Below are 23,374 nucleotides of genomic sequence, written 5' to 3'. Positions count from 1 at the left end.
CAAAGATCACAAACCAGATCAGGATCGAAGGTGCCAGGCCTGGTTTATTGTTAAGCGAAGTACAGTAATAGTTGTCAGATTCTACTGAACCACTATGCATATGTACTTGCCACAATGGAATGACTCAGTCAGTGGGGAAATTTCCGCCACCCCCCAAAGTTGTACAAAGATTCCCCATCCCTCTTCTCCCCCCCCCCAAGACACCACCTTATATATAGGTACAAGAAGTCACATCTGACTGCTGATGTCAGGTTACCATCCTCTGACGCTACTTAGATGCCACCCATCACCCTGTACCTCGTGATTTGATTAGATCATCTCTATCCAGCATGCTGTCATTTTAGACCCTTTCCTGAACCTGAGTCTGTATCTGTGAAGAGTGGGTAAGGTCTTTTTAATGAGCTAGTGATACCATGTGCTTTCCACTTATGACCAGTAGCAGTCATAATGTTTTGCAGTCTCAGCCCTGTTTGTGCCAAGTTCTGTGAGCTGGGGCCTGCCTCTTGCTCACAGCTTAGCTTTGCTTTGTGTTAGCCATGTTTTGTCCATTGTTAGCAAGGCCTAAGGCCTCAGACCAGGCCTGTGCTCCATGGGCTTATGTTTTAGGCTTTCATTTTACTACAACATGCATGTAGAGCAGCACCAGCAGCTTGAAGTGCAGAATGTTCCAGAATGGCTACCTAGTCAAAGATCTTGGAGGAAGGTGGACCAACCAGCCAGTTACAAAAGCATTGTCAGGAAGTGGCTGTCTTTCTGCATTGCAAAATAAGTGACGTAACTGTTTACAAGTAGTCAGTCATGTGCCAAGCCAGGCATGGTTGCTGAGAAGAACAGCACACCGTGACTGGCCACAGCTAATATCCATGTTGTGCGTGGATAATAGCTGTGCATAGAGCCAACAATCTTACCGGCTTATTATTTTTATACTATATTTCCTGCTGTTGTAGCTACAGACTTAGTTTAAAATGAGCACAAAGACCTAGAAGTTAATGGAGTGGCGAGTATTTGAAGAATTAAATAAAGAAATCACTTATTTGATTTGACCTTTTCTACAGGTGTCCTAAAGTGTAATTATAAAATTAACACCAAAGAAAGATCCAAGCAATAAAATGAAAACAAGTGACAAAAACAAGGAAGATCTGAAACATCGGAACTTAAGAGAAATTAGAAAAAAAAATCATACCAGCAACCGAGATCCAGGGAACGCCTGCAACAGATGCATAGAAAAAGAGTGAGAGTCACAGCGACTTCCCCAGCTTCCATGGCAACTGTGGGGTTTTTTAAAATTTTACCAATTCTTAATTGTATTTTTCCTCCTCCAGTTTTTCTTCTGGTACCAAACTAAGAAAAGAGGAGGGGGGAACCCAACCAAAGAAGTGAAATTTTAAGTCAAAAGCTTTTCTACTGGATGCTGGTGCTAAAACCTCCCATGTGTGATAAGGGATTTTTTTGGGTTTTTTGTGCCAGTCCTGCTTAATTTCAGGATATGTGGAGGAGAAATTTCTGCTTTCCTTTGTAAGATCTATATGAAAATGTGCAGTGTGGGTGATGTTCCTCACAAATAAAAGTGATGTAACTTCCAAAAAAGAAAACAATGAAAGTTAGAAGTCTCTTCCATTATTACGTTTAAAACGGCCTGAGCTACTATACTGTTATGAGTTCACTTGATTTATTTGTTGACAGTGCTCAGTTTGCTAGACAATCTATAAAAAAGTTCAGAAACGCTTGTGTTATGTCCACTTTGTGCTAGCATAGACTATGTCTAGACTACACAGCTTTTTTTCAAAAAAAGTTGCCTTTTTTCAAAAATCTTCACCTGCATCTAGGCTGCTGTCATGTTCTTTTGAAATTGAATCGAAGGAATGCAATGGGTTTTTTCAACAGCGGTAAACCTCATTTTATGAAGAAGGTCTTTTTTGAAAAAAGGGGTTCTTGAATGCAAACAAGGCTTGTTCGAAAGGGAGCATTCAGGTTGCCTGAGTGTTCTCTTTCAAAAAAGCAGATCGCTTTTTCAGGAGTCTTGTGGATGTCTAGATGATCTTTCAAAAGAGCTCTTTTGAAAGAGGCTTTTTCGAAAGAGGCTTGCAGTCTAAATGTACCCATAACAATGTACACAAAGCAACTGTAATAACCCTTCCCTGGCAGTACCCTCCTGCTGTCACAACCAGCATAACCAACTGTATACCCCCTTCTTTAAGAGATTGCATACATGTATTCACCCTCTTGTGCCTGTGTCTCATTTGCAGTTGTTGGAATTTTTTCCTGCAGTGAGTACTCAACAGGGTAATGCAAGCATCCTCTGCTGCATGCCTCTTTATGCTGGTATAAAGGGTCCAGCCTTCTTAGAGCCTCCTCAGTTTCTCCTGACTGCCCATGACAGCTATTGGAATTACTTGGCATGCCTTAGTAGATGCTCTGGGTTTTGATAAAAATGTACTGTAGTTTTCAGATTTTATAGTAATTCCTACTTATCTTAGCATAGATAGGGGCTGTTTCTTTTTGGTCCTGGTTTGGGATAGGGATGTGTGAGTGGTTATCCAGTAAGCATCAGCCTTACTGGGTGATGATTACCAGTCACAGTTAACCATCAGGGGCTGGAGCAGCGTCACCCGTCAGTCCATTGTGGGCCCTGAGAAGTGCCATGGGGGAGTGGCGCTCTGGCCCAGTCTGAGCAGCGTGCCTCTCCCTTCCCCCTTTAAATGGTTAACACGTTAAACATGGCATTTAACCAGTTAACTGATTAAACAGGGATTTTCTACCCCTAGTTTGGCATTTCCACTTCCCAGTGCTAAGGGCTACTTCAAACCCTTCGTCTCCTGGGTTGGGTCAGTACTTGTGCGCTGCCCATAGTCAAGGTGCTTGAAGTGCTATGGGGTTCGTATTCTGGATTCATACCTCAAGTGAAGGGGAAAAGCCTGTTCTCTCAAAGGCTATGTTTAGACTGCAGCCTTCTTTTGGAAGAAGCTTTCCCAGAAGAGCTCTTCCAAAAAAACTTTTTCCGAAAGAGTGTCCGCACCGCATAAGCGCAACAAAAAAGCCATCTGCTTTTTCGAAAGCTAGTGTCCACATTCATTGGATGCTGTCGTACATTTCAGTTGGGATTACTGTGGACGGAGTGGCCACCAGGGCACCTGTGCTTTTTCCTGGAGGTGTCTTTCGAAAAAATACTCTCTTCTACGTCCACATATGCCTTTTTCCAAAAAAGCTTTTTTGGAAAAAGGCTGCTTCTTTGTAGTATGAGGTTTATCACTAGTGGGGGGAAAAACCCCCTCTGTTCTTTCGACTTTGTCAAAAGAATGCAATAGCAATGTGGGCGTAAGTATTGTTTTTCCAGAAAAACTCTGCAGTGTAGACATACACAGAGTGGGGTTTCACTACACGATGTATCCAGATGGGTTTTTCCAGCAATGGGGGATCAAAGCCATCAGGAAATGCCATCATTATTGCTCCCTACAGGGTCACAGTTTCAGTTCTGAGGCTTTCCTTCTGCCCTGATTGAACAAGCTCTGCTATATTTCACCACCTCTCCCTGCCCATCCCACTCCTACATAGTGTGGTGGTAAAGATTAAATAGAACCATGCTGGCATTATACTGATGGTTCCAGTAGCAGTAATTCTCCACTCTACTGAATGGTTAGGCAAGGTTACAGTTTTGTTTCCCTTGGACTTAGACTTAAAATCCCAAGATCTTAGCTACTTTCCTGAAGGTGCGGAAGCTTCATTTAACAACTTGGAGGATCCACTAGTAAATCCTAAGGAGACTTGCTCAGAAAAAGTTTGCAGGTTTTTTTTGTTTTGTTTTTGTTAGTAGAAAGCTAGACCAGTGGTTCCCAACTTCTATTTATACCATGGACCAGCAATCCCATTCACAAACTGTTGGTGGACTAGCATCATTTTATTTGCAGAGCTGTATATTCATTATGCAAGTATGCAAATAAAATGATGCCAGTACACCATGACACTCCCCCCCCCCCCCCCCCGCCACCTCTAACCCCCAGAGCTCCCATGCGCCTACTCCCCACCCTGGATGCCCAAATGTCAGCCCTCATCCCTTAGAGCTCCCTAGTACTAGCCCTGCCCCCACAGCCCCCCAGTATTAGCTTCTTTCCCCTGTGCCAGCCCCCTGCCTCTTAGAGCCTCCCACCACCAGAGCCCCCACCCCCAGCACTAGCTTTGCCCCCAATGCCTGCCCTGCCCCCCTCATTTAGCTCTGTGCTGTCTGCCAGCTGAGTGCTGCTTCCCAGGTCATGGCTGCTCTAAGACTGCCGTGCCAGGCTCCACGTGGCCATTGTGCCACACAGCGAACCCTCTTCCACATCCAAGAGGAGACCCTGCCTGGTGCTGTTTGGCTGAGAGGCAGGGCAGTCCATGCCTCTTCCAACAGCCACAGCAGGCGGAGAGGCGCTGGGCAGTGTACCCTGCCTTGGCCACCCGGGCCTGGCAGCCAGCATTTTGCGGACCAGCAGTTGGGAACTGTTATCTTAGACTGTTACATGTAAATCAGCAGTGGTTGGCTTTCCAGATCTGCTTGTCAGCAGTATCAGCTTTCCATCCCAGGGGACAACCATTCATGTATTTTTCCTAACAGTACAATAGTCACGTTTTTTTAAAGGCCAGGAAAGATTATAACCTTAGCTAAAGGAATCTGTCTACCCTCCCCTTGAGACTTTGTCTTAGTTTTGTGGAAGTACATGGGGCTCTGTTTTAAACCATTAGCAACATGCTCCTTGCTGTTTCTATTACTGAAAGTGGCTTTCTTATTAATCACAATTTTGGTTGGGGGTGGGGAAGTGCTCTGACATCTGAACTCCCTTGTAAGGATAAAATATATTTGTGCTATCATCAGATTCCATTATAATGTGGTACTAATTTTAATACTGAACAGTTGATTTACTTGTTCCTCAAACCATATGACAATAGAGAGGTGACAATATCAACATACATTGGGGCTATGTCTACATTGGCATGATCTTGCGCAAATACTCTTTAATGCGCAAATACTTTAACACAAGAACTCTTGCAAGAGAGCGTCTACACTGGCATGTGCTTTTGCGCAAGAGCATCCGTGTCAGTGTAGATGCTCTCTTGTGCAAGAAAGCTCTGATGGCCATTTTAGCCATCGGGCTTTCTTGTGCAAGAAATTCGTGTTGCCTGTCTACACTGGCCTCTTGCTCAAGAACAGTTGTGCAAGACGGCTTATTCCTGAGCGGGAGCATCATAGTTCTTGCGCAAGAAGCACTGATTTCATACATTAGAACATCAGTGTTCTTGGGCAAGAACTCCCCGCCAGTGTAGACAGGCAGCATGTTTTTGCGCCAAAGCAGGTGCTTTGGCACAAGATCGCGCCAATGTAGACACAGCCTGGATGTTAGAAAAGCTTTGGCATTCTACACTGACAGGACTAAACAGGTCCATTTGTTAACCCCATGATGGTCAATGCAGATCACTTGGATGGAGTGGACATGTGCAAAACATCTTGAACAATAGTGGTTAGATAATAGTAATTTTTTGTTTTTTAACCACAGGAGTCCCTGGTACAAGGGCCAAGCAGTGAATGGGAGGGGTTAAGCTAGAGCTGGGCAAAATATGATCTGCAAGCCAGATCTGGCTTGCGACAGCCTCAGCTGGCATCTTGTCTGCCCCGTCCCTGTTTGGCACTCAGTGAAGCTGGCTGCTGCGGGCCCATATGCTGCTTTGAATTCTGAGACCCTGAGGCTTCTCACAGTGCTCCCCTCCACCCCCTCCACCCGTAGCTCCCATTAGCCAGCTTCTGGACAATTGCAACTGCCTGGTGGCAGGACAGACAGCATGTGAAGTGCTCCTCCCCCTCATCCCCTGATCTCATATGGCCCCTCTAGCTGCTGTGAGCAATACAGGGACCTGGAAGGCAGAGACCCTGATTAAGAAATCGGCTGTGCTGCTGGATGGGAGCCACCCAGGTAAAGTTTCCCAGCCAGAGCCTGCCTCTGGCATCCCAGCTCCTTGCTCGCCAACCCTCTACCTGCTCTTCTACCCCATGTAACCCAACCCTTCTGCACCCCTCCTTTAGCCCCCATACATCTTCCCAGACATTGCACCCCTTCCTGCACTATTGCCCAAGGTTACAACCCTGTCCCAGACTCTGTCCTCTAGGGGTGGACAAGACAGCTTCCGCAGGCCAGATCCAGCCTGCAGCTGCTCTGCCACTCCCCCACCAATTGAAACCTGAGGATGGGGACAGGAAGCAAAGACTTCACGTGCTCCCCCACCCCCAGGTTAATCACGTAAAGTCTCCTGGCCATGCCCCTTCTGCCCAAGGCTCTGCCCCTTCCAGTGTGGCCCTCAACCACTTCTGAAATTCACGAAGTGGCCCCCTTAAAAAATTATTGCCCCTTAGGTTAACCGGTATACTTCTGAGCTTTTGCCTTCAGGGCTTAAATTTACAAGCTCATTGTCACTCCGGGGGTCTTACAATTGCATAAGTCCCTTAGGGTGTTTCTACACTAGGAAATTATTTCAAAATAACTCAAAATAGCATGTTCACATTACAAAGCAGCATCGAAATAGCGCAGAATTATTTTGAAAGAGTGCATCCACACTGATTGGAGCCTGCATCACATTTAAAGCCCCTGGAAACACTCTGGTTGTGTCTAGACTGCATCCCTTTTTCATAAAAGGGATGCAAATTAGACACATCGCAATTGCAAATGAAGCGGGGATTTAAATCTCCCCCGCTTCATTTGCATAAAAATGGCTGCTGCTTTTTTCCGGCTCGGAGCTCTGCCGGAAAAAAGCACCAGTCTAAACGCAGATCTTTTGGAAAATAAAGCCTTTTCCAAAAGATCCCTTATTCCTTATTTTAAGAGGAATAAAGGATCTTTTGGAAAAGGCTTTATTTTCCAAAAGATCCACGTCTAGACTGGTGCTTTTTTCTGGCAAAGCTCTTAGCTGGAAAAAAGCGGCAGCCATTTTTATGCAAATGAAGCAGGGAGATTTAAATCCCCGCTTCATTTGCAATTGCGCTGTGTCTAATTTGCATCCCTTTTACGGAAAAGGGATGCAGTCTAGACACAGCCTCTGGGGAAGGAGGACACCAGAGCTGTGTCTACACTGGGCCACTTATTCCGGAAAAGCAGCCGCTTTTCCGGAATAAGCTGCGAGCTGTCTACACTGGCCCCTTGAATTTCCGGAAAAGCACTGACGATCTACTGTAAGAAATCAGCTGCTTTTCCGGAAAAACTATGCTGCTCCCGCTTGGGCAAAAGTCCTTTTTCCAGAAAACTGTTCCAGAAAAGGGCCACTGTAGACAGCACAGTAGTCTTTTCCGCAAAAAAGCCCCGATCGGGAAAATAACTATCGGGGCTTTTTTGCGGAAAAGCGCGTTTACATTGGCCATGGACGCTTTTCCAGAAAAAGGGCTTTTCCGGAAAAGCATCCTGCCAATCTAGGCGCTCTTTTTCCGGAAATACTTATAAAGGAAAACTGTTCCGTTTTAAGCATTTCCGGAAATTCATGCCAGTGTAGACGTAGCCTAGGAGAGCAGGAACTTCCTGTAGCTGCTTGCTGAGAATAGCTGCTTACAGAGGCGCCTCTCTACAGCCACATCTCTCACACCACTTCTTCATTACCAACCCCTTCGCAGGACACCAAGTTCACGCCATATGCTCTGGTTGCCCTTGCCAATGCCACAGCATTGACCACATAGAACCGGAGCTCCTGCAAAGCTCATAGGCCTTGTGCTGTGCCTCATGGTGCAGTTGATCCACACTGCCCACGTGCTGATTCAGGACGGTGATAAGCAGCCTGGCCCTGGCGTGCCTGACGCAGCAAATGATCCTCCATCCCCTGCACGCCGTGGAACGCTGCTTCTGGCAGAGGGAGACCAGTTCTGACTGGTGGGAGTAAATTATTCTGCAGCGATGGGACCCCTGGAAGAGACCCCGCCATCCCACTGCAGAAGTGCATCACTATCGCCCTCTGGAAGCTTGCCATGCAGACAGCTACTGCTCCACAGGGAACCAGTTTGGCACAGGAAAATCCACAGCTGAAGGCCATCAACCCTATCCTGCTGTGGAGTGTCGTCACCCTGGGGAACATTGACTCCATTGTCACTGGCTTTGCCACCATGGGCTTCCCCAACTCCGGGTGGGGTATAGATGGCACCCATATCCCCATTCTGGCTTTTGACCACTATGCCTTGGAGTACACCAGGAAAGGGTGCTGCAGGACCACAGAGGACAGTTCATGGGCATTTAGGTTGGGTGGTCAGGGAAGGTGCACAACGCCTACATATTCCAGAACTCAAGCCTGTTCCTGAGGTTGCATGCCAACACTTTTTTTCCTGACTGCACCATCAGAGTCAGGGATGTGGACGTGCCCATGTGCATCCTGGGTGATGCAGCCTACCCCTTGCTCCCCTGTCTCATAAAGCCCTACATGGGCAGACTGGACTCCATTTCAGTGCCAGGCTCAGTAGGTGCTGCATGGTGGTGGAGTGTGTCTTTGGCTGCCTAAAGGGACGGTTCAGGAGTATCCTCATCTGCCTGAACCTTGGTATCAAAATAACATCAAGGAGGAATAGCTCAGTGGTTTGAGCATTGGTCTGCTGAACCCAGGGTTATGAGTTCAATCCTTGAGGGGCCATTTAGGGATTGGGGGCAAAACTGTCAGGGATGGTACTTGATGACCTTTTAAGGACCCTTCCAGCTTTATGAGATAGATATAGGAATATCTCCATATATATATATCCCCTATGGGGTGGCTACGTGCTCCACAATATCGGTGAGGGTGAGGGCAAGGGCGAGGCTTCCTTGCCAGGGTGGGGGGCAGGCAATGGGTGGCTGGCCAGAGCTTATGAGCAGCTGGACGCTGCTGTCTTATGGCAAGCATGTTGGGGCTGTGTTCATTCAGGAGGCCTTGAGGGAGTGTCACAACCAAGGCCAGCTATGAGAATCTTCCCCAGGGCCTTTCCACCCTCTCCCTTCCCTTGCTTGACCCCCCTCCCCCCCAGACCAAATAAAGAAGCCTATTTTGTTTGAAAATACAACGGTCATTTTTTATTTGGAGGATATACAACGGGAGGGATTGGAGAAAGAACCTAGGATGGGGAAGGTTGTTGGAGGGGGGGCTCAGCGATGGTGCTGGGACTGGTGCCTGCCTCTGGTACCTCTGGAGGCTTTGGCTGGCCAGGAGGCCCCACTGCCATGTATTCTGGGGCCCAGGTGGTCCCTGGGGAGGGGGGGGGGGCTAGGAGGAGAAGCGGGGGGTGGGGCAGGTGCAGGGAGTTGGGCAGGGAATTGCGGGGGGAAGGGAGAAGTGTTGGCGGCCCGCTCCATACACAGCCATGTGCTCCATGACTGATGTTATCGAGGGGCATATGGCCTCATGCTGGTGCAACAGCTGCTTCCACTTGGCCTTCCTCTGCTTCTGGTCAGCCTGCTCGAGGCACTCCTCATCAAAGCTCTGGATGAGGGACTGGAAGCAGACCACCTAGTCCCGCAGCAGGGCCTCCCTGGTGCGCTTCCTCCAGCGGATCTCACGGCGTCAGGAAGATGGTGTCAGAGGTGGCGGATGCACCAAGCTCACAGCTGTCCCAGCTGTGAAGAAAAGTGACAAGAGCAGCCATCCCAAGCCCTGATCTCTGAGCCAGCATTGAAGGTCTCAGTTCAGACGATGAGTATGTGCTTCGAACAAGGCCATATGTAGCCTACATATAGGGCACTTTCCTGCAGGGGCACGAATGTCCCAAGGGAGCATTGCTACCCCCACGGCTTGGGGACAAGCAGGCATAGGAAGGTGCCAGTCAGGCCAGGATCCTGCAGGCGAGAGTGGGGGACGGTGTGGCTCAGCTTCCTTCTGCGTCCTGCACACGACAGGTCCGGCACTGGTGGTGTGCCGCAGAGAGAGAACTTCTATCCCTGCCCACTGGGGAGAGGGTGTTGGGGGAGGTGGGTGGGAGCAGCAGACACTGCTTGCCAGAGGGAGTACTACTAGGGTACTTTCCTCTTCCCCCAGCAGGTTCCCATGTAGGGGATCTCTCTCCTTCGCATCGCTGCACTTGACCAGGAGCAGATGCTGACTGTGCACGTGTGGCACTGCTGTGTGTTTCCATGACCCCAGCCTCCTTAGTGGTGGCCTGTTGTGGGAAGGTGTCCCGCCATGGAGACTGGACTAAGGCAGGCCTCTCCAGGAACCTTGTGAGAAGAAGTGAGGATTTTCTGTATGAGAGCATCATGGTGCTGAGTGCTCCAGACTGGTGCTCCATGTGCACCCAGGCAGAGAAGGCTGAGTGAGAAGTGTGCAGCCCCTCGCAGCCTGCCACCTGCCCCCACGTCTGTATAGGGAAAGTTATGGAACTTACCTGAAGTGCTTTCGCTGGGATTGTCCGAGCTCTGGGAGACATCCTGGGAGGGGGGTCTGGCTCCAGGCTGAGGATCAGATCCTGGTTTGCAGGTATTGAGTCCTGGCTAGCCTGCTCCTCCTCCTCCATAGCCCCACTCTCATAGAGGCTGATGCGGGGCGTGTCCTGGCCAGAGTCAATGACGATGGGGGAGAGGGGACCAGCCCCCCTCCCAAGATGGCACCCGGCTGCTCATAGAAACAGGTGTGCAGTGCCCTTCCAGAGTGGGAACCTTGCTCCCTGGCCTTTATGTAGGTCTGCCCGAAATTCTTTAATTTTCATGTAGACCTGGTCCAGGGTCCTGGTGTGCCCTTTCTCCACCAGGCTGGACAGCCTTCCGGTCGTACACATTGGCGTTTCACCGCTTGGTGTGGAGATCCTGGATGTTGGTGGTGCTGCGGTCATGTTGGCAGCCATGGAGGGCACAGAGGGAGTGCTGGGGTTTCTCATGGGTCCTGCAATGGGGGGCTTGCCTGGTCCCACAAGTCCTTTCCCTTCTGACTGCAGTTTTAAGCTCTGCAGAAGGGGAGCAGTGGAGTTGTCAGCTGTGTGGCCAGAGCAGTCACCAGTGCAGTTGTGAGAGGTCACTGGAGGCCAATTATTTCGAAACAGTAGCAGCTGAGAGTTCACGCTAATGCTATTTCGAAATACCAATTTTGAAATAATCTTTATTTCTCATGACAAGTAGGAGTTATTTCAAAATAATGGGCTTGGTAGTGTGGATGCACTGCTTGGTATTTCAAAATAAGGGAAGCTATTTCAAAATAACTCCCTGGTGTAGACCAGGGCTATAACAAGCCTCATTCCAGAGCAGCATGACAGATACTGTTGGCTCCACAGGATCTCTTCATTTGAAATCGGTATAAGGTGTCTGACTGTAGCCACCTGGGAGAGGAACATGCTCATTTTTGAGTGGGATGTTAGCTGAATTTTGTTTAGCACCTCCACACAGCATGTGCTGATTCTGCTGCTAATGCTCTTAAAAGAGCTGCCTGGTCATCATCTGCCTGTAGGCAAGCAGCTCTGCCATATTCCCACTCAGTGCCCGTCCCAATTGCCCGACTCCAATCTCCCAAGTGCCATGACTCCGCCCTTAGTGGTCCGGCTCCTCCAGGCTACTGAATACAGTAGAGTCTCGATTATCCGACCTAAACTGGACCGGAGGATGGTCAGATAGCAGAAATGTCAGATAATATGGAATATTAATAAAAAAAACCATGGGTACAAATATGTATAAACTCAATTTATTACTAATTCTAATGAAAAAATAAAATAGAATATTTCAACAAACAAAAAGAGAATTTACAACACTTGTGAATATACAAAAGTTTAGTTTTTAAAGAAATGAGTGATTGGAAGTTGTTTTTGGACGTCCTTACTTTTCTTTGTGGCAAGATCACGCCAGCGTCTGAACAGCAGTAAGTCTGTAGTGGTTGCTTCCCTCTGTTGCTCAACGTAAATTAGTGCTGCATCAAGAGCCTTCACTCCCTCACTTTGACTCAATCTATCCATTTTCTCTAGTTTGATAATATTGTCTTTATAAGAATACAGTACTGGTGACATCAAACAAAAGCACACCTGCTCTCATGTAATCACAGTCACTAATAAAAGCACACTAGGTATGTCTGGTGTGGGTGCATGGTGCTGATTGTGATTGACTGTTGTACCAGCTGCTTTCTCATTCGTCAATTCGTCACAGCAGGCGGCACGTTGGATAAAACGGAATGTTGGATAAGTGAAGGTTGGATAATTGAGACTCTTCTGTACTTCAATCTGTGGCAATGGGGGGAGTATATGCGGGTGCAGTGCACCCCTGCACCCCCCCCTTCCTTAACTCACCAGCAGCAGGGAAAGTGCATCCCATGCAGCGCCACTTCTCACCACTCTAGGGTGTGCTGAGAAATAGCGGGTGGGGAGAGGAAGGGCTGGTGTCCTCTCTCCTTCCCCTGGCATGTCACCACTACCTTGAATCACTTTGTCTTTCAAACTATATCACATGGCAGAACTCTGGTTTTGTCTCGAGGGTCCTGCACGTCTAGGCAGTTAAGGCGTGCTTCAGGCTCATTCTGACCCTTGACATAGCATCTCTCCTTATCTGGAGGCAAAGGTCACAGCCTACTGAGCCACCTTCATGACAGGCCAGTCAGTGGGTTTGACGTGGGAGCCCTCCTTAGTCTGTCTTCTCTCTCAGAGAAAGTCTATGTTGTGGTGTGGGTAGGGTGGGGGGGGGGGGGGGGAGACGACCCAAAACCCACCTTCTACTCCAGGTTCCAGCCCAGGGACCCTAATGGCAGTGGCAACAGGTAGTTTTTCCTCCCTTACCAGACCTATAGCCCTACCCTAGGCCACTTCCCCAAATGGCTCCTCCTAGCATCTTCCTTTTGGTACCTCTCATCCTCCCACCTCCTTACCAACCACCCTCCCTGAAGGTGAACCTTTTAGGACAGGCCTAGCAGGTTCTTAATAGACTTCAGGCATTCTGATTAGCCTATCTCTCAATTGCTTCTAGTAAGCTGTTAATTGGCCCCAGGTGTCTTATGGAAGGGGCAGCTAACAGGAAGTTTTGAGAGGGAGTTCTCCAGGTGAAGGAGGAGCGATTACAGGTCTCTTGAGATAAGTGGCTCTCTGTAGTGTATGTGTGTGTTTGTGGGTTGCCTGAAAGAAACTGTGTGCTGAGCTTGTGTTTGTTAGCTTGTCTGTTTGTTTGTTCAGAGATTCAAGTGCTGAGCTCTTTGTTTGAAGGACCATATACAGTGGCTGGCAGTTGGAAGCTGTGAGCTTCTTAACAAGGATTTGAAATCTAAACCCCTCTGTTCATTGGTCAACTTTTAGCCATGGGACGGGGCTATCAGGAAAGCTAGGGCTTTATAAAGCCGTGAATAAGCAACCAGGGCACTTTGTGAACAGGGGCAGCTAACAGAGAGTTTCATGAGGGAGTTTGGAAGGGGAACTTGAAGAGGGCTAGGTACACTTGCCATTCTTTAAAACTTTTGAACTAAACTAAAACCAAATCTTCCTGATTTAAATAAAATATCCTAATTATCTGTAGGTGAAAATGCAGGCAGAAGCCCAGCAGCAGAGTGGGAACTATTGTGTTTATTGCACCCAATGTAACCCTATGGACAGGTGGCGTATGTGTGCATTCGGTGCAAGGCGCTCCTGGCCCTCAGAGACTGCGAACAGGCTTTGGAGGCCAGGGTGGCTAAGTTGGAGGAGCTAAGGGAGGCTGAGAGGTATGTAGATGAGGTTTTCCGGGACACTGTAGGACTGTCCCACCTCCAATCAGACAGCCTCTGTGCTGTTAAGGAGGATGAAAGGCTCAGGGAAGGAGAAAGGTCAACTGGAACAGAGGAAAATGATCCCAGAGTTGGGACCCTCCTTCCAGAGGATATTGGGGTATCCTCTTGCACTGAGGATACATCTCTGGGGGAGGGAACTGCAGTAATTAGGAAAAGGCAGGTTTTAATAATGGGAGATTCGATCATTAGAAACATAGACATCTGGGTTTGTGATGACCAGGAGGACTGGACGGTGACTTGCCTGCCTGGTGCGAAGGTTGCAGATCTTTCGAGACTTCTAGATAGACTTATGTGTAGTGCTGGGGAGGAGACAGTGGTAGTAGTACATGTAGATACAAATTACATAGGGAAGAGGTTCTGGAGGCCAAATTTAGGCTGCTAGGAAAGAGATTGAAATCCAGGACCTCTATGGTGGCGTTCTCTGAAATGCTTCCAGTTCCATGCACAGGGCCACATAGGCAGGCAGTATCAGAATTTCAATGTGTGGATGAGATGATGGTGTAGAAAGGAGGGGCTTAGATTTATTAGGAACTGGGGAAACTTTTGAGATGGGGAGCCTATACAGGAAGGATGGGATCCACCTAAACTAAAATGGAACCAGACTGCTGGCACATAACATTAAAAAGGCTGCAGAGCAGGTTTTAAACTAGGAGCTCGCGGAAAGCCGGCGGGTTTGGAGGAGCACATGGGTCGGACAGAGACATCTCTTAAGGGAAGATCTACAGGGTGGGAAGAGGCTTCAAAGTGCTACACACTCCTCACAGGGTAGGAGGAGACATCACATGCTCCTCCCTCCCCAAGTCCTGATTGACCTTGGGGGTGGAGATACTGTGTGAAGCTTCCCTTGCCCTGCACCCGCCCTGTGCGAGCATACGGCACTTTGAAGTGCTGTGTGCTCCTCGCAGGGTGGTGGGGAGAGCAAAGGAAACTTCGCATGCTCCTCCTGCCCCCTGACCAATCAGGGGCCATGGCGCCCGTGGCCACTGCATTGGGGACCACTGCTCTAATGCATCCCCACTTTGAGCCGATGGCCACAACATCACTCCACATGCTTACGCTCAAGTTGCTATTTTTGTTAGCTATAACCTCAGCCTGCAGAGTTAGCGAGCTAGCAGCTCTCATGGCATCACCATCATACACAACATTCAGCAAAATATCCCACCCAAGTTTTGGTCCCACTGAACATTTATCCCTAAAGTCTATACTGAGTTTCACATCAATGAACCAATTGTTCTACCTGCTTTTTATCCCAAACCGCACGCTTTGTCTCAAGAAGCAATCCTCAATACCCCAACGTATGTCAAGCCCTCGCCTTCTACATTGACAGGATTTAGACTGACATAAAATGGATCGTCTAATAATATCACGCACAGATCGCTCCAAAGGCTTTATCTTTTCAACGCATTGCGAGGCTCATACTGATGTGTATCACTACCTGTTACTCCATTTGTAATAAAATACAACCGAAGGCCCATTCTGCAAGGGTGATGGCCACCTCGATGGCCTTTCTATGAGGAGCCCACTTTCGTGACATTTGCCAGGCAGCGACATGGTCATCCAATGTCACTTTCATGAATCCATGTTTCACTGTGGATTCCTCAGTGGCTGCTGCAGTGCTCTCAACTTATCACAAACCTTGATTCCGGAGCCCACCATGCAGATTATGAGTACTGCTCCATAGTCACCAACAGTGGAGCACCCACGGGGACACTAGAAGAAGAAGAAGTTACTCACCGTGGTGCAGTAACTATGGTTCTTCGAGATGTGTGTCTCCATGGGTGCTCCACTACCTGCCCTTCTCCCCTCTCCGGAATCTCGGTTCCACTTTTCTCATTTCAGATGACCAAGCGTGTGAGAGGAACTGGCGGGAGCCAGACCGTGCACAACAGGCAAAGGGCACAAATGGTGTAAGACGCTAACTGCACAGTGTCCAGCTGAATATGGCTATTGAAAGTCTTCAATCTGCAGTGCTGGGATAAGCCCGACACCAACAGTGGAGCATCCATGGGGACATACATCTCGAAAAACCATCGTAACTGCACCAAGGTGAGTAACTTCTTCACTGAAAGGTAGCTGGGGCCCCATGTAGATCAAAAAAGGGAGGTCTGGAACAGATCCTCTGCTGTGGAGAATGCCATTTTCTCCTTCACATCTTTGGCCAGGGGATTCTGCCAGTAACCTGTTGTCAAGTGTCGAGGCTAATTCCCCACTCTGGGACGATGAATACAGAAGTGGAGGCCCACAAAAGAACCCCCAAACCTTATATTTCCAGGCCTTGGTATAAAACTTCCACAAAAATCCTAAAAACCTAGATTTTGGGGATAAAAATCTGCTGCCATCATCAAGTGCTTTTGAACCCACAAACAGGAGTGGACACTTGAAACCAACCCCAAAGAGCCTGAAAAAGAGAAAATACCAATTGCAGTCTGTGGTAGCTGCCCCCTAGTCAGAGGCATGCAGATCCCACAGACAGACTTTCCAGGACACAGATCTGAACCAATACCAGGTTAATAAAAAAGAAAGAACTTTTATTATCAAAACAATACTCGTTTCAAACATAATGACTAGATGGAAAAGTCACAATTAATATACTCATGGGGGACTCTCATGGGCCAAAACTTAGTTACAAAGGAGAGGAAAATCCATTTCTAAATGCACAGACATCAGATTCCCATTCCGAAACCATAAAACAATAAAACTTAATGGACTTATCTAAACTTTACCCTACTTACTTTACCCTACTTATGGTGAAGCATCTTTTCTTGGGCTGTGTCTAGACTACAGAGTTTTGTCGACAAAAGTGGACTTTTGTCAACAAAACTATACCTGCGTCCACACTACCGCTGAGTTCTGTCGACATAACGTCGACAGAACTCAGCAATTTTGTCGACGTATGTAAACCTCATTCTACGAGGAATAACTCCTTTGTCTACGTAGTTCTGTCGACAAAACAGCAGTGTGGACGCAGGGGAAAAGTTATGTCGACATAAAAGGCCTCCAGGGAGAACCCCTGGTGGACACTCCTGCCACAGCTTGCAATTCTATTGTTCCTGCCGGTAGCCATCTTTAAAAGGCACAGGCACCCAAGAGCAGCACTCTGGCAGCAAGCGAGCTCCAGAGCAGACCAGGGCTGTACTGCTCAGTTCAGGTCGAGCTATGTCGCAGGGACAAGCCCCCCCAAACCCCCCGGCCCTTCCAGGGAATCATCCCCCCGGGAACCCCGGGGCTCGAAGCGCCGGGCACCCTCCTGGTCAGGGCCGGAGATAAAAGCCCTCCTGGGCCTCTGGGCTGAGGAGGAGTCTCTCCAGGCCATGCAGTGCAGCAAGAGGCGGAATGCCGACATCTTTGCCAGAATGGCAGAAGAGCTGGCCAAACAAGGCCACCATCCCCGCACACTGGAGCAGGTTAGGGCGAAAGTGAAGGAGCTGAGGCAGGGGTATGTCCGGGCCCGTGAGCAGAGCTCCCACTCTGGGGAAAAGCCGTACTCCAGTGACTATTACAAGGACCTGGACAGGATCCTGGGGGCAGGGGATCCTCTGCCTCCTGAGAGACTGCTGGAGTCTGGGCTCGAGACCCCCGTTGTTCAGCAGCCGGAACACCTGCTGGGGGACCAGGAGCTCCAGGAAGAGGCAGACGGCACCCAGAGCACCCAGGAGCCAGGCCTCGAGACACAGGAGGCCTCCCAGACCACCTCGGACCCTGGGGAGGGAACATCAGGTGAGTGCTGTGAGGGTCCAACACACACAGGGCAGGGCAGGCGGGAGCAAAGGGGACGGTGCAGTGCTCTAACATGTCATGCTGAGCAAGGCCCGGGGGGAGGGAGAGGGCACACCCATGGCTGCCCTCAGGGAGGATCGTGCTACCCCCCTACATCCACACGGCTGCTAGGCACCGCTTGTTCCTGCAGGCAGGGATGCCACATGCAGGCATGGGCTGGAGACGCTGGGACAGCCTCACAGCTGCAGGCCTCTCAGCACTCTGTGGGAACCCCGACCGTGGCCCGACACTCATCCGTGTTGCTCAGCCATGGGGGATGCATGGGGATGGGGAGGTGGGGGGTATGACCGTGGCCTGCACACCGCCTGGGCCAGGCCGCACCATGCCTTACTGAGACACACATGAGCAGCCTCTGACCCTAACACAGGCACTGCCTGCTGAGAAGGAGGAGGGCATGGCCTCTCAGGGAAAGGGTGAGCATGCATGACTGACGACTTTTCCCTCTTGTCCTCCACAGCCGGACCAGCTGACCAGGAGGGGGGCGCCCCACCTGACCGACAACCAAGACAGCCGCAGGGCACCCGTAGGCACTGGCGCACCTATCTAGAGCTGGTGCGCCAGTATGTTGGAGTCCTTCACGAGATGAAGGACTCCATGGAAAGGAGGCTGGAGGCAGATGCCGAGTGGCGCCGGCAGTTGCTGCTAGAATTTCGGCAGCAGCGCAGGGATATCTGCGCTGCCATCCAGGGGGCCATGGCCTTCCCCGGTACTTTGCCTGCTCCTGCCCCTCCTCCTCAGCCTGCCCCCTCCTCTGCCCCTGTCCCCTCCTCAGCCCGAGCCCCAGCCCCACCTCCTGCTCAGCCCCCTTCTGTGGCATCCCGCACGCGCAGCCGGGCGCGACAAGGCCGCCAGAGCCAAAAGAGGAGGAACTCGGCCTCCAGGCAGCCCCCTCAGCCATGAGCCTCCCTCCCCCATTCCAAGTTCACATTCCCCCTTCCCACCAGTGACACAAACTGAGGGAAGCATTTTTTTAAGCACTTTATTTTCTAAAGCAAACATTTTTATTTTGTCTCTGAATCGAAGTTATTTATTTTCAATTGTTACAAAAAAACAGTTACATAAAGTGTACTCTATTTTTCTACATCACCTGTCTCGATTCTCAGTGAGTGGGGACTGAGTAGAATGGGTGAATGTGGGGCAGGGAGGGGTTGCAGGGAGGAAGGCACCAGGGGTATGGGGCAATCCCACATGTGGAAGTCCCTGGGGACAATCAGGGGCCTCCCTGTGAGAATTCCTCCCTCAGGGCTTCCCGAATGCGCAGGCCCAGCTGGTGGGCTTGCCGGGTGGCAGCTGTCTGGGGCTGCCCAAGCTGCCTCCCCTCCATCTCCGCCTGTGTCCTCCACGCAGGGAGGAAGGCCTCCCTTTTCCTCTCTATGAGGTTGTGCAGCACACAGCATGCTGCAACCACATCAGGGATGTTGTGTTCCCCCATGTCCAGCCGCGTCAGCAGGCACCTAAACCTGCCCTTCAAACGTCCGAAGGCGCACTCCACCTGGAAGCGAGCCCTATTGAGGTGGGAGTTAAACAGTTCCCTGCTCACGTCCAGGGCATAAGGGGATAGGCTGCATCGGCCACAATGCACGTAGGCATCTGCACATCCCCAACAGCCAGGTTCCTCTCTGGGAAGAATGCCCCAGTCTGAAGCCTGCGGTACAGGTAGGAGTTCCTGAACACACGGGCATCGTGTGCCCAGCCTGACCACCCGACACAAACATCCGTGAACTGTCCTCTGTGGTCGACCAGAGTCTGCAGCACCATAGAGAAGTAGCCCTTCCTATTGATGTACTGTGCTGCTCGATGGGGCGGGGCACGGATAGGGATGTGGGTCCCTTCCAGTGCTCCACCGCAGTTTGGGAACCCCAGCCCCGCAAATCCAGCCAGGATGTTCTGCAGGTCTCCGAGGCGAATGGTCCTGTGGAGCAGCTCCACATTGATGGCCGTCACCACCTGCAGAACGGGAGAAATAGAAACACACAGCACAGGACTTTAGAGGGATTGGCTCACCTGATGAGAAGTGCTCCCCCCTTTGTCCCCCAGACAATCCCTTCCCTGGCCCTGCACCATGGCAGGGGGAGGCTGAGAGGGCTTCTGCCTGTGCCACCCTATCCCCAATTCCCTGTGCCTGGTCCTGACTGCCCCCTGGACTGTCCCCCGAGAGTGACTTACCTCCATCAAGACGGCCCCAACGGTAGACTTCCCCACACCAAACTGATGCCCCACAGAGCGGTAGCTGTCGGGGGTGGCCAGCTTCCAGAGCGCAATGGCAACGCGCTTCTCCAGGGGGATGGCGGGCCGCAAGTGGGTGTCCTGGTGTTGCAGTGGAGGGGCGAGCCAGGTACAGAGCTCCCGGAAGGTGGCCTTCCGCATCCGGAAGTTTCTGAGCCACTGATCATCGTCCCACTGCTGCAGCACTAGCCGGTCCCACCAGTCCGAACTGGTGTCCAGCCTCCAAACCCGCCTCTCCAGGAAAAAGTTGGGGGGCAAGGGCAGCAGGGCTGCAGCTGGATTCTGAGCGAGGGGCTCAAAGCTGGCCTCAGGATCCAGCTCTTCTGCAAAGATCAGCATGCTCTCCTGAGCATGAAGCAGAGCTTCCAGCAGCATGGTGTGGGGCCATCGCCTGCCCAGGGGCATCTCAGGTTCCATGCCCAAAGAAGCCAAAATAACACACAAACAAAAGACCAAAACAAACAAACACACAGAAGAACAAAAATACAAACAAACAAAAAAACCCAAAAAGTCTAAACCCAAGCAAGCAAACACACACAGAAGCAAACAAACACACAAACAAACAGACAAACACACAAACAAACAGACAAACCAGATAATACACAGCTGTGGTGTCCAACAAAGCAAGGCAACCAGAGCCAGGAAAACTGCAGCAGCTTTGCTTTCCCTGTAAAGGTTGGCAAGCTAGAAGCAGGAGCAGAGCAACAGCTATCGAGGAGTATCCCTTTAAGCACGCGTCTCTGCAGAGAGCTTGCAGCAGTGCCAGGGCTTTATGGCTGCCCTTGTGACCTTTCAGAAGCACTTCCGGGTGCCTCCTTCTGTCTACAGAGCGTCCTGCAGTCTGGACGCTCTTATGTCGACAAAGCTGATCGCTCTGTCGACAAAACTTCTGTCGACAGAAGCCTGTAGTCTAGACGTACCCTTGGAGAGGGACATGTTGTCTGTCTCCCTCAGTACCTGGAGAGTCAACTGCTCAGGGACAAAAAAGGGAAGAACCAAAAATTCCTTTGTCTCAGTTTGAAATCCCTATCTGCATTTCTATTGGCTGAATGCTACCTGGCTAGGTATAGGGACATAGGTAACCCCTTAATCCCCAGGCTGCTGGCCATCCCTCATGATCATGACATCAAGCCTAGGATTGTCAAGTACCATTACTAGGGCTATTAGCCAGGATGGGTAAGGAATGGTGTCTCTAACCTCTGTCAGTGGGTGGAGATGGATGGCAGGAGCGAGATCGCTTGATCATTACCTGTTTGATTCACTTCCTCTGGGACATCTGGCATTGGCCACTGTCGGCAGACAGGGTACTGGGCTGGATGGACCTTTGGTCTGACCCAGTGTGGCCATTCTTATGTTCTTATGATCCACTAGTTCATCTATGCTGGGGATGGAGTAAGCCTCAAACTGGGGTATCTTGTTTATTCAACAGAAATTGTTGCAGAACCTCATAGCACCATCAGGTTTGGTATCAGCATTATCAAACTGTACTGTTGGCCATGAGATTCTTCAATGATCCCCATCTCCAGCATTTTTTTTTACTTCTGCTTTTATTTCATCCCTTTTGACTGCTGGCACCTGGGAGAGCCTCACTGTTACTCTGGCCCTGGGGTTGATGATGGTGTGGTGTTGGTGATATATCTTGGTTGTTCGACTCAGTTTTATTGAGAATACATCTTGGTTTTGGAGGATCATCTCAGATACCTCCTTCTTCTGGTCTGGCTTTAAATCAGGATACACCTTCATCTGTTCAGGAGATTTGTTCGCTGGGGGGCAGGTTTCCTCAGACAGCTGCACAAGCTTCTGGGGCATGCCAGGATCTCAAAAGATTGATATGGTATATTTTTTCTTGTTTCTGGGATCTTGGTTGTTGCACCTTGTAATTTACTTCCCCTACAGGTTCAACTCACGGGCTATGTCTACACTCGCGGCTTCTTGTACGATAAATATGCAAATGAGGCAAAGCATGGCATATCGCAGAGCCTCATTTGCATATCTAATGAGCTGCCATTTTTGCAGAAGAGGCTCTTGCGCCAGAAGAAGCTGTCTACACTGCCCCTTCTTGCACAAGAAAAACCCTCTTGCGCAATGCCGTTATTCCTGAAATAATCAGAGTAGTGACATTGTGCAGGAGAGGTTTTCTTGCGCAAGAAGGGGCAGTGTAGACAGCTCCTTCTGTCACAAGAGCCTCTTCTGCAAAAATGGCGGCTCATTTGGTATGCAAATGAGGCTTGGCAATATTCCACACTTAGCCTCATTTGCATATTTATGTTGCCTGTCTACACTGACCTCTTGCGCAAGAACACTTGAGCAAGAGGGCTTATCCCTGAGTGGGAGTGTCATAATTCTTGCGCAAGAAGCACTGATTTCTTACATTAGAATGTCAGTGGTCTTGCGCAAGAACTCGCAGCCAGTGTAGACAGGCAGCAAGTTTTTGTGCAAAATCTTGCCAATGTAGACATAGCCTTGGTGTCTCTTGGTCCTGGTAGATGATTGCCACTAGTTCTTTCACAATGGTGTTGGCAGCTGTGTTTCGAAGGGGGAAGGCTTCTGGATACCTGGTTGCTTAGTCTAGGGTGACAAGCACATCCTAGTGGCTTCAGGTCTTCTCTTTAGTGGCCATAACAGGTTCATGGCTATCAGCTCAAATGGAACATCGATGATCAGCAGGGATACTAAAGGGGCTATAAAATGTGGATGAGGCCTGTACAATTAATATCCAGAAGAGGATGCTCAGTACATCTTCATGTACCACTGACTAGAAGAACCTGTGTGAGATTTGCACTTGGGTTTTTTCTACTCCAAGATGTTTTCCAAAAAGGTGACTGTGGACAAGATTTAATATTTCCCCTGGTGTTTCTGGAGTATTAGGAGCTGGTATATATCTTGCTCCTGCATGTGCACAACCCAGTTCAGCAGGTCCTTCCTAATTATGAAGTACGGCCCTGGTTCCTGAGTCTTTACAGCTGTGGGTACCCCATCTATCTTTGCCACCTCCTTCCTAGCATATTCATGCCTGTGGTCTTCCACGTGGTCCTGTCCAAAAGTCACCCTCCTGGGACTTATCAGACCAGAAAGATCAAACTCAGAAAGATCGCCTCTACTCTCCATGGGTATGTGTACACTACAGCGCTATTTCGAATTAACTTATTTCAAATTAGTTAATTCGAAAGAAGCTAATTCAAAATAATGCATCTAGACCCAAAAACTAATTCAAAATAGCGTTTTGCTATTTCAAAATAGAGCGTCCACACTGATTGGACACTGGATCGCATTTAAGGGCAGCTGAAACTGGTTCTGGCATGGCATCAGGTCAGTAGTTGCTTTGTATGGCTGCTGTCTGAGGCTATCTGAGGCTCGTGCTTAAAGGGACCCCCCTGGACAGCCGGTTCTCAGCTTTTCCTGCTTGCTTGCCTACCTCGCCGAGGGACACCAGAGCGTTTTCCTCTCCTCCTGCTTTGGTCACTGTCCTTTGGGACACCGCTGCAGTTGGCACCATGGAGCCAGAGCCGCCCCTGGGCACTCTGGTGCTCATGCTGAACATGTTGCTGCAAGCCTGGCACCTTCTGCTGCAGGCCAATCCCCTGGCTCTCCCCCTGACCTCCAGAGGGCCCTGGAGGAGCAGCACCCGGATGCCAGCGTGCCCTGCCGCATCTGGCATCTGGACACCAGCAATGACTGGTGGGACCACATGATC

At 49.9% G+C, this 23,374-nt stretch overlaps 2 protein-coding genes across 3 annotated transcripts in view; both read left to right on the top strand.

The window, feature by feature from the left end:
- YBX3 (Y-box binding protein 3) overlaps nucleotides 1-1,649 on the top strand; it is a 44,416-nt gene extending 42,767 nt beyond the window's left edge. For both annotated transcript variants that reach the window (XM_075902907.1, XM_075902897.1), the window contains one exon: nucleotides 1,056-1,649. In XM_075902907.1, the coding sequence (XP_075759022.1) occupies nucleotides 1,056-1,064 (9 nt within the window). In that variant the 3' untranslated portion in view covers nucleotides 1,065-1,649. The remainder of the gene's footprint in view (nucleotides 1-1,055) is intronic.
- Nucleotides 1,650-12,613: 10,964 nt separating this feature from the next.
- LOC142819016 (uncharacterized) lies at nucleotides 12,614-21,720 on the top strand. The gene is made up of 2 exons (XM_075902885.1): nucleotides 12,614-17,394; nucleotides 17,912-21,720. The coding sequence occupies exons 1-2, from the start codon at nucleotides 16,989-16,991 to the stop codon at nucleotides 18,352-18,354; spliced, it is 849 nt and encodes a 282-aa protein (XP_075759000.1). The 5' UTR covers nucleotides 12,614-16,988; the 3' UTR covers nucleotides 18,355-21,720.
- The last annotated feature ends 1,654 nt before the right edge of the window (nucleotides 21,721-23,374 follow it).

The sequence above is a fragment of the Pelodiscus sinensis genome, chromosome 1, assembly GCF_049634645.1.
Source record: "Pelodiscus sinensis isolate JC-2024 chromosome 1, ASM4963464v1, whole genome shotgun sequence".
Lineage (NCBI taxonomy): Eukaryota > Metazoa > Chordata > Testudines > Trionychidae > Pelodiscus > Pelodiscus sinensis.
Note: the sequence above shows the minus strand (reverse complement) of the source record. Positions and strands in the feature narration are given on the sequence as shown.